Below are 10,748 nucleotides of genomic sequence, written 5' to 3' on the forward strand. Positions count from 1 at the left end.
CAGGGCCTCAGGTGTGCAAGGCAAGCGCTCTACCACTGAACCACCTTCCCAGCCCCAGTAGTTTTGTTTTCTAAATAGCCAGATCCTTAGCATTTGAATTATAAAAGAAGAATCCTGTGTACTGCTAAAATATACCCTGTGTCTACTAAGTCATTTTGGAATTGTAGCATCATAAATAATTTCTGTGTGGTAGAGAAACTAAGAATTTTTTTCCCTTCATTTTAAAAAGGTTGTAAAACTTAACATGGTGTGACAGATCATATGTGGTCTGCCAGCCTCTACCTTCCTAAAATTGATCCTCTGTTCATACAAAGTAATGGCTCTGTTGGAAGTAAGGGAAAGGCTGGGAAGGTGGCTCAGTGGTAGAGAGCTTGCCTAGCACACATGAAGCCCTGGGTTCGATTCCTTAGTACCACATACACAGAAAAAGCCACAAGTGGAGATGTGGCTCAAGTGGTAGTGCTAGCCTTGAGCAAAAGAAGCTCAGGGACAATGTCCAGGCCCTGAGTTCAGACCCCAGGACTGGCAAAAGAAAAAAAAGGGGATATGGTCACTTTGTAAGACATGAATGGTTTAAACAGTTCAGTGTTTTCATAAAAGACAGTTTTGTAGCAATATAAAGTCTACCTGTTAATACTTGGCAATGCAAAAGCAGCTTGAATCAGTATCAGCAATCATGAGTATCCTTTAGTCTTGTCAGGGAGAACTGCTTTACACTGATTAGATGGGCCTTCTCTAGTAATACTTACTCTTCAATTTTCTGGGCATTTGTATAAAGGAAAAGTAAGGGAAAATAGCATATTATGGCCAGTCATAAGTCTTTTGGGAGTAAGACTTTGTAGTATACTTGTTTTCTGATCATCAGTATGTCCAAACCTTGCTCCTATCCTTGCTGTATTTTTGGATGCTTTGAGGTACTTATCAGAGGAAGAAGAGCTTATCCTCAAAGTAGCCAGTTCAGTTGATTGTATGCAAATTCTTCTCATTTTTCAATTCCTCAGGTAATCTAGTAATAGAGAGTAAACCGGCTCCTGGTTACACTCCTAATGTGGTGGTTGGGCAAGTTCCTCCAGGGACAAACCACATCAGTAAAACCCCTGGACAGATTAACCTAGCACAGCTTCGACTCCAGCACATGCAACAGCAAGTGTATGCACAGAAACAGCAGCAGTTGCAGCAGATGAGGATGCAGCAACCACCAGCCCCTGTACCCACCACAACAGCCACTGCGCAGCAGCACGCCAGACAGGCGTCCCCACAAATGTTACAGCAGCAGGTGAGCATCAAGCCACCGCCACCCTGGTTGTGAAGTGGGAAGCCTGCAAGTAAGTGAAAAGGCTGCAGTAGGGATGTGAGGAGACAGAAGACAAACGGTAGTGAGTAAATAATAAAAACCAAACTCACTCACTCATACTAGGAAGTACTAGAGTTTTCATCTCTCCCTGCTAGATACAAGGTCATGGGCCAAAGAACCAAGACTGTGTCTTCCCGAGAACTGTCATGGTTCTTCTGTTGTTTAGGCATTTGTCAGATCATTTGCATGCCTGTCTCTCTTATACTCCCTGTCCTTCATAGTCCAAACTAATATTGGGCTCACGCACTCTCTCTCTCCTCTCTCCTCTCTCCTCTCTCCCTCTTTCCCTCTCCCTCTCTCTTTCTTGTCTGTCTGTCTGTCTGTCTGTCTGTCCCTCTCCCTCTCCCCCCCCCTCCCTCTCCCTCTCTCTCTCTCTCTCTCTCTCTCTCTCTCTCTCTCTCTCTCTCTCTCTCTCGTGAAAATTTGAAGTGATGAGGATTAGGGCTAGAAAAGAGAATAATGGCATTGCATCCTTCTATCTTGAGTTGAATTTTGCCATAACATTTTATAATGGAAAAATGTATTTCTAAAAATAGTTATACACACTGCAATTGCTACTCCTCACAGCCTCCAAGACTGATCAGTGTGCAGACAATGCAGCGAGGCAACATGAGCTGTGGGGCTTTCCAGGCCCATCAGATGAGGCTGGCGCAGAACGCTGCCAGGATTCCAGGCATCCCCCGACACAGCGGTCCTCAGTATTCCATGATGCAGCCACACCTCCAAAGACAAGTATGCCTAGAGTTACATTTGTAAGAATCATACAATTTTAAAACTAAAAACCTTGTTTTACACAATCGCTTGTTGAGGATATGTCATTGGTATATTTAAGAATTTGATTTTATTTACTCATTTATTTATTGCTGGTTTGGGGGCTTGAACTCAGGGCCTGGGCTCTGTTCCAGAGCTGCTTTGTGCTCAAGGCTATATATAGCACTCTACACTTGAGTCACAGTGCCACTTCCAGCTTTTTCTGAGTAGTTCATTGGAGGAAACTGGCTCATGGACTTTTCTACTTGGGCTGGCTCCGAACTGTGATCCTCAACTCTCAGCCTCCTGAGTAGTTTAGAATTATTGGAGTGAGCCACCAGCACCTGGCACACATAAAATTTTATATTCAACATTAAGAACATGTTTGTGGGCTGGGAAGGTGGCTCAGTGGTAGAGTGCTTGCCTTGCATGCATGAGGCGGTTCGATTCCTTAGCACCACATAAGCCAAAAGGCCAAAAGAGGCATGTGGCTCAAGTGGTAGAGCACCAGCCTTGAGCTGAAGAGCTGAGAGACCGTGTCCAGACCCAGAGTTCAGGTACCACAACTGATAAAGAACATGTTTGTGGAGTTTTGTTGTGTTGTGTTTGTGTTGGTACTGAGATTTAGGAACTCAGGAACTGGGGGTGTTGTCCTTGAGCATTTTTTGCTCAGGGCTAGTACTCAACTACTTGAACCACTTCTAGCTTTTTAGTGGTTAATTGGAGATTAGTGTCTCCTGGATTTTCCTATTGTGGTTGGCAAATCTAAGGAAATTTTGATTTACCTGTGTTAAAAAAGATGATAGAATCGTTCAAAAATGAATGTAGGTTGGAAGTATAGTCAATTGCTTGCCTTGCATTCTTGGTACTACCTAGGTTCAATCCCTAACACCACCAAAAACCGAATGTATTTATAGACAGATTTATACTCTGTAAGTTTTAGACTCTATTTGTGTTGAACGTAAGATTTTAAAATACCATTTTTTTTAGTAACACTTCTATTTATAAAATAGAAATTTTTTTGGACAGTATGAGCGTTTAAACTCAGAGCCTCACACTTCATCTCTTTAGCTGCACCTCCAGACCTTAGCTTTTTTGTGGGGGGAAGGGAGCTTAAACTTAGGGCCTCTGCATCCCAAAGATTTTTTTTTTTTGGGGGGGGGGGTCCGGTTGTGGGCCTGAACTCTGGGCCTGGGCGCTGTCCCTCAGCTCTTCAGCTCAAGGCTAGAGCTCTACCACTTGAGCCACAGCGCCACTTCCAGCTTTTATTTTTGCTTATGTGGTGCTGATGAATCGAACCCAGGGCCTCATGCATACAAGGCAAGTACTCTACCACTAAGCCACCTTCCCAGCCCCACCAAATATTTTTTTTTGTTTGAGGCTGGCATGCGTTCTACCACTTGAGTCACAGTTCTACTTCCATCTTTTTTGCTGGTTAATTGAACCCATTTGAAAATTTGAATTTATGTTTCATAACCAGTTATATAATTTTGGTACCCAACAGTATTATTTCCAATTGTACCTTTGGTTAACTGTATAGGTCCCTCTCTCTTTTAATGGAAGTTGTGCTGAGAATCCAGTTAGGAGTGGGCCAGTGGTGTGCTGTTCTTAGTCAAGTGAGAGGAAAGCAGTTGGCAGAGGCATGTTGGAGGTCTCGGCCCTTGCAGGGCTGAACATTCTTAGGCATGCCCACTTTTTAGATACTAATTTAATTTGGTTCTGATGCAACCCTTATTTCTTGGGAAACTTGTGGATACTATGAAGGACTATATATTCTTTTGAGAGTGCAGACACTGTATTCTCAACATTTTCTGATGAGCTGTCCTGACTAATCACTGAATAAGCTTTTTTAGTTTTTAAATAATTTATCTACGGGTAGAAATTCTCAACAACTGTCATATATCTCCTTAAATGATATTTGTAACAGTTCTCCCAATAAAATAGGTAAGATGTCACCCTCATTTCTAAATTTACTGAGATTATGTGACTTTTTTAAGGTCACACAGTATTAAAATCTGGAATCAAAGTCATGTTCACTTTGTAAATTTTTCATTTCTTACTATATCAAGTAGTACTTTGTCTTTCTTTTTTTTTTTCTTTTGGCCAGTCCTGGGCACATTGAATTGTGGGCCTGGGTGCTGTCCTTGTTCTCCTTTAGTTGAAGGCTTAACACTCTACTACTTCGAGTCACAGCACCAGTTTCCAGTTTTCTGGTGGTTTATTGGAGATAAGTCTCACAGACCTTCCTGCTTGGTCTGGCTTTGAACCACTATCCTCAGATCTCAGCCTCCTGAGCCAAGGGTGCCTGGCTAAACTGGACCTTCCCTCCCTCCCTCCCTTTTTCCATTTTTTGGAGTTCATTTGAATAAACCTGCCCTTCCTGTCTGCCTGCCCTCCCTTCCTCCCTCCTTTCCTTCCTTCCTCTCTCTCTCTCTGCCTTTCTTTACCATCCTTTTATTTTCTAAAATAAAACTCCCAGCAACATGTGGTGTTGTCTGGGCAGGGCCATCATACCTGTACATCACATCCTTTTGACCTGAAGATGGCTTTCAAGCTGTATTTTCTAGTCATTTTTGTTAGAATAAAGTCAAATGGGTCAGCAGGGAGTATAGAAAGAACACGGGCCTTCTTGGCCTGCTATTTGTAAACTGGACAGCTTTCCTGGCATCTTCATATGTTCTTGTTCTAAAGGAAGGTCATATCACCATGTGGCAAATCTTTTTTCCTACAAACTGCACAAAAATAAATAAGCTGAAGCTTTGAATGTTTTGTAAAAGTTTGAGAGATTTCTTTAAATACCCTTTTTAAACTAAAGATTGTTACTAAGATATCCTGTTAGACCTCTAATGATACTATCCTCTTTCTTATCAGCATTCAAACCCAGGGCATGCCGGACCCTTTCCTGTGGTATCAGTACACAACACCACAATTAATCCAACGAGCCCTACTACAGCAACTATGGCAAATGCAAACCGAGGTCCTACCAGCCCATCTGTTACAGCCATAGAGCTAATCCCCTCAGTTACAAACCCAGAGAACCTTCCTTCCCTGCCAGATATTCCTCCTATACAGGTTTGTATTCGTGTAAATGAGTCATTTAGACCATCATGTCAATTAAGATGTGTAGAGTATTTATTTCAGGTTTCCTTAATGGCTTTTAATTTTCAGCATCAACATTTCCTTGAAATTTTTAAAGAATAAGGTGTAGACACTTAGGTTTTTTTATGTTTTGTGTGTGTGTGTGCGTGTGCGTGTGCATGCACTGGTTTTAGAGATTGAACTCAGGGCCTGGTGTTAACCATGAGCTTTTGTGCTCAAGGATAGCTCCACCACCTGAGTCACAGTACCACTTCTGGCTTTTTGGTGGTTAATTGGATATAAAGTCTCATGGACTTGACTGCCCAGACTAGCTTTGAACCACGGATCCTCAGATCTCAGTCTCCTGAGTAGTTAGGATTATAGGCATGAGCCATAGTCACAGATTTTGTACTTGTAGCTGGGTAACATCTGGCTGGATAGTTTTATTTGCAGATTTTGTACTTGTAACTGGGTAAGGTGATATATGTATGAAATCTCAGCACTCAGAAGTTGAGTCAGGAGAATTGCAAATTTTAAGGCCACCCTGGGCTTCATGGTAAGTCCATGATTCAAAAACAAAAGATTGTATTCTATGGATTCTCAAAGGCACCTAAGGAAGTAACAATTGAATTGAATTTTATATTGGAAAATCTTTTAGCAAACTGTGAGTGTAAGCAGTGACACTAATGAAATTAATGATGTTTCCTCTTTAATCAAAGCAGATTTATTTTTATCTTCTTTCTCTTTAGTTGGAAGATGCTGGATCAAGTAGTTTAGATAATCTACTAAGTAGATACATTACAGGCAGCCACCTACCCCCACAGCCTACAAGCACCATGAACCCTTCCCCTGGACCCTCTGCCTTATCTCCAGGATCATCAGGTAAAGCATGTGGGGAACTTGCCTCGTTTCCTTAACACCATCCGTTCCAAGAAAGTTAGTGTTTATGTTAGGCTTTTCTAGAGAAACAGGATGCAAGTGTGTATGGAGATGTATATCTTACAGGCACAACACACACACACACACAAAACACAAGTGGGGAATGGGAGTGTAACAGGGAGATTCGTCTTCAGGTATTGACTCCCATGATTTTGTGATTTCTAAGTACTGGCAAGTCTAAAATCTGCAGGGCTGCAGATCCAGGGAAAGGTACATGATAGTCTGTAGTCTAGCGTCTAGAGCCTTTAGTCAACCTACCTTGAGGAGGATAATCTGCTTTTCTGAAAGTTGACTTTCTTAAATGTTAATCATATCTAACTACCTTCATAGCAGCATGCAGACTCATGTTTGACTCAACAACTGAATCCTATTTCCTAGCTAATTTGGTACACAAAATTGAATCTCACAGTGGTAGATAGTTTTCTTCTTGGTTATTCTCTAATTTATTGCTGCTGTTCAAATAATGCTGACAGTCTGGCTTCTTGCTGTGATATAAAGTATGTGATAGTAGCCTCTGCTGTTGATAACTACCTCATCTCATTGGACTTGTCTCTGCTATTTAGTATTTAGTACAGCTCTCAAACACTTTTTAAGTCATAGAAATCTGTTTCATAAATTTGAAGGAAAGCATGAATTTTCAAGTTGTAAAAACTTAAATTTACTGAACAGTATTAAAATATTCATGAGGTATGTTCGTTGATCCTATAGAGGTAACTGAACCTCATTCCTGAGTTTGTGTGTGAAACAGTGGCAAAATATGTTAACTGTCCAGAAATGGTGATAGAATACATTTTTCTGCTGTAACCTACATGTCGCTTTTTTTTCTTTCTTTTTTCCTTTTGTTTTGGTTGGTCATGTGGCTTGAACTCTGGGCCTGGGTGCTGTCCCTGAGCTCTTTAGCTCAAGGCAAGCCCTCTACCACTTGAGCCACAGCGCCACTTCCGGTTTTATTGGAGATAAGAGTCTCACAGACTTTCCTGCCCAGGCTGGCTTGGAACCACGATCCTCAGATCTCAGCCTCCTGAGTAGCTAGGATTACAGGCATGAGCCACTCGCACCCGGCTGCCTTTTTTCTTATGAAAAAGATACATCATTTCTGGAGGAAGAACTGTTAAAATGTAAATGTAGATTTTGCATGAGGTGCATTATTAATGTTTTTTTGTTTTTTTGGGTCTGGTCATGGGGCCTGAACTCTGGGCCTGGGCGCTGTCCCTCAGCTCTTCAGCTCAAGGCTAGCGCTCTACCATTTGAGCCACAGCACCACTTCTGGCTTTTTTCTTTTTGCTTATGTGGTACTGAGGAATTGAACCCAGGGTCTCAGGCATGCAAGGCAAGCGCTCTACCACTGAGCCACCTTCCCAGCCCCGTATTTTTTTTTTAATTATGTAAGTTTTGAAGTTTACTAGGAGTTATTCTAGCTAGGACTTTTAAAAAAAGTAAGGACTGCTAGCATGGCACATGCACTCAGAAGAGAAGGCTCAGGTAAGAAGAGTCCATTCTGAGATGTTGAGACTCTTTTCTAAAATAAAACCAAAACCCAACCGACAAACCAGATGAAATTCTGAATAGGTGACTTACACGGGAAGAACGACAGGTTCTCTTGATGTGGTAGTTTTTGTTTGTTGGTTAGTGTTGTTTTGAAGATGATTCTCACCTGAGAATCTCTCATCACCTGATGAGAGAAACGGGTTGATACCTGCTAATGATTCGATACACTGTCCCTGACTTTGCAGCTGGCTTGAATTTCCAGAAGTTTCTGAATAGGGCTGTAATAATCTTGAATTCCAAACGTTCCTACACGTGTTGCTCTTCAATTTAACTTTCTACTTTTTAGGTTTATCAAATTCTCACACACCTGTGAGGCCCCCTAGTACCTCTAGTACCGGCAGCCGAGGCAGGTGAGTATTTTATTTAAAAAAAAAAAAGATTATATATTTAATGAAAATTGTGAGATTAACAAGTCGGCTGTCTTACCTCTATATAGCTACAACTCAGTTTCCAGTGATTTAGCCATATTCAGTAGTATTTCCCTTGTATTCTTAGCCATTCTCTTTTTTTTTTTTTTTTTTTTTGGTCAGTCCTGGGGCTTGAACTCTGGGTGCTTGCCTTGCATGCCTGAGGCCCTGGGTTCGGTTCCTCAGCACCACATAAGCAAAAAGAAAAAAGCCGGAAGTGGCGCTGTGGCTCAAGTGGTAGAGCGCTAGCCTTGAGCTGAAGAGCTGAGGGACAGCGCCCAGGCCCAGAGTTCAGGCCCCATGACCGGACTCCCCTCCCCCGCCCCCCCCCCCCCCCAAAAAAAAAAAAAAAAAAAAGAAGTCTCACGGACCTTCCTGCTTGGGCTGGCTTTGAACCACGATCCTTAGCCTTCTGAGTAGGTAGGATTACAGGCATGAGTCACCGGCACCCAACCCATTCTCTTTTTAAATAAGTTTTGTAAAGCATTTCATTTTACCTGTAACCCTTTCAGTATCACTTAATAAGAATTTTGAAAGACCATGTGCAGAACCATAATCAAGCCAAAAAGTTTTAAGAGCTAATTGTTTAATACTAGACAATTTGTGTGTGTATGAGTGTGTGTCTATGAATTCTGAATATTCATCCTGTTAAATATTTGTTTGGCTTTTTAATACTACTTGAAATAATTGGTAACTTGATAGTAGTAGTTACTCATTAGTTAGCAGTTACTCCTTTCTCTGAACAGAGCTTCATAGAACTGGTTCCAGTCACGTACCTGTCTTCCTTTTTATTTTATTTTTGTCAGTCCTGGGCTTGAACTCAGGGCCTAGGCATTATCACTGAGCTGCTTTAGCTCAAGGGTAGCACTCTGCCACTTGAGCCACAACACCACTTTGTGTTTTTTCTGTGTGTGTGGTACTGAGGAATGGAACCTAGGGCTTCATGCATGCTAAGCCACATTCCCAAAGTGCTCTAAAATTGCTGACATGCCATACCTCAAGGGAAAATCCCAAACCTGACCTCATGTGGTAGGCCACAGTCAAAAATGAAGGGTGTGGGACACAGAAATGGAGGGACAGAGGTTGAACAAATGCAGCTGTGGTACTCATTAGATACTGTGTTGAAAATGATTTATCTAATTTATGAGTGGGAATGGGAAGGGAAAACTCCAAAAAGAAAAGTAAGTACTCATTACCTGACTTATATAAACTGTAACCCCTCTGTATACCATCTTTATAGTAATGATAAAAAATAAAATTAAAGGAAGGCATTGGTGGCTCACACCTGTAATCCTAGCTATTCAGAAGGCTGAGATCTGAGGATCACAGTTCAAAGCCAGCCAGAGGAGGGAAAGTCTGTGAGACTCTTCTCTCCAATTAACCACTAGAAAACCGGAAGTGGTGCTGTGACTCAAGTTGTAGAGCACTAACTAGCCTTGATGAGCTCAGGGACAGTGCCCAGCCTAGAATTCTTGCCCCACAACCCACAAAAAAAATTTTTTTAATTAAAATTTTAAAAAATGAAGGTTTCACTTAAAATACTGCATAAAATTACCTTCTGATTATGTTTGTGTAAGCAACATTAAGTGAATTTGATATTTAGAATTCAGACTTGGGTTCCATTCTGTCCATCATTTGCACAGTTTCAAAGTTTGAGACAATTCCCTAATCAGAAAACTAATCCCAAGTATTTCAAATACAGAAAATTCAACCTGTACTGCCCCTAGAAAATGATTTTTACTAAAAGTGCCTCAGATTAAGAAATGTATTCTTGGGCTGGGAAGGTGGCTCAGTGGTAGGGGCGGTTGCCTTGCATGCCTGAGGCCCTGGGTTTGATTCCTCAGCACCACATAAGCAAAAAGAAAAAAGCCGGAAGTGGCGCTGTGGCTCAAGTGGTAGAGCGCTAGCCTTGAGCTGGTGAGCTGAGGGACAGCACCCATCCCCAGAGTTCAGGCCCCATGACCGGACCCAAAAAAAAAGAAAAGAAAAGAAATGTATTCTTAGGATCATCTGAAAGTCGGGTTTACATTTTTAAGGAGATTTGCAGGTAGGCTCCCATCACATTCCTCTAAACTGCATTATGAGGTATCCTTACCTTGTGTGTGGTTGTTCTCTATTGTCTTCACTTTAATAAATACTTTTCATGTAATTATTTTTGTTTACATCGTAGTTCATACATGTGACCTTTGTGTGTTATTTATTAGCTGTGGATCATCAGGGAGAACTGCTGAGAAGACAGGTCTTAGTTTCAAGTCAGATCAAGTGAAGGTCAAGCAGGAACCTGGGATGGAAGATGAAGTGTGCAGCTTCTCCGGGGCTGTGAAGCAAGAGAAGGCCGAAGACGGCAGGAGGAGTGCCTGCATGGTAAATCCCTGTGGGTCTGTCTGACATGGCCTGTGGGCGTTGCTTCACTGGTAGAAAGTTCACCTCCGTCTAGCTTCTGGGGATCTCTGTTTCTGTTTGTATGTCTGACACAAGCCACATATCTCTTCTTCTAATTCATTTTTATCATCTGAGTCAACTGTAATCAGAAAAAATTCAGTATGCATTTGAAATTGCCTTTGAAATTTTATTCTGTTAATATTTTTGTAATAATGCTAAATAAGGCTCTATCTTGTCAGTGTGTATGTGTGTGTGTGTGTGTACGCGTGCGTGTGTGTGTGTGTGTGTAT

The 10,748-nt window shown here is 41.7% G+C and overlaps 1 protein-coding gene across 3 annotated transcripts in view; it reads left to right on the plus strand.

Annotated features, from left to right (window-relative positions):
* Trim33 (tripartite motif containing 33) overlaps positions 1–10,748 on the plus strand; it is a 76,786-nt gene that overhangs the window by 52,616 nt on the left and 13,422 nt on the right. For all 3 annotated transcript variants that reach the window (XM_042692266.1, XM_042692267.1, XM_042692268.1), the window contains exons 9-14: positions 1,002–1,276; positions 1,922–2,086; positions 4,976–5,176; positions 5,932–6,064; positions 7,956–8,019; positions 10,281–10,440. In XM_042692266.1, coding sequence (XP_042548200.1) covers positions 1,002–1,276; positions 1,922–2,086; positions 4,976–5,176; positions 5,932–6,064; positions 7,956–8,019; positions 10,281–10,440 — 998 coding nt within the window. The remainder of the gene's footprint in view (positions 1–1,001; positions 1,277–1,921; positions 2,087–4,975; positions 5,177–5,931; positions 6,065–7,955; positions 8,020–10,280; positions 10,441–10,748) is intronic.

Source organism: Dipodomys spectabilis, unplaced genomic scaffold (assembly GCF_019054845.1).
Source record: "Dipodomys spectabilis isolate Male_0828 unplaced genomic scaffold, ASM1905484v1 ptg000148l, whole genome shotgun sequence".
NCBI lineage: Eukaryota > Metazoa > Chordata > Mammalia > Rodentia > Heteromyidae > Dipodomys > Dipodomys spectabilis.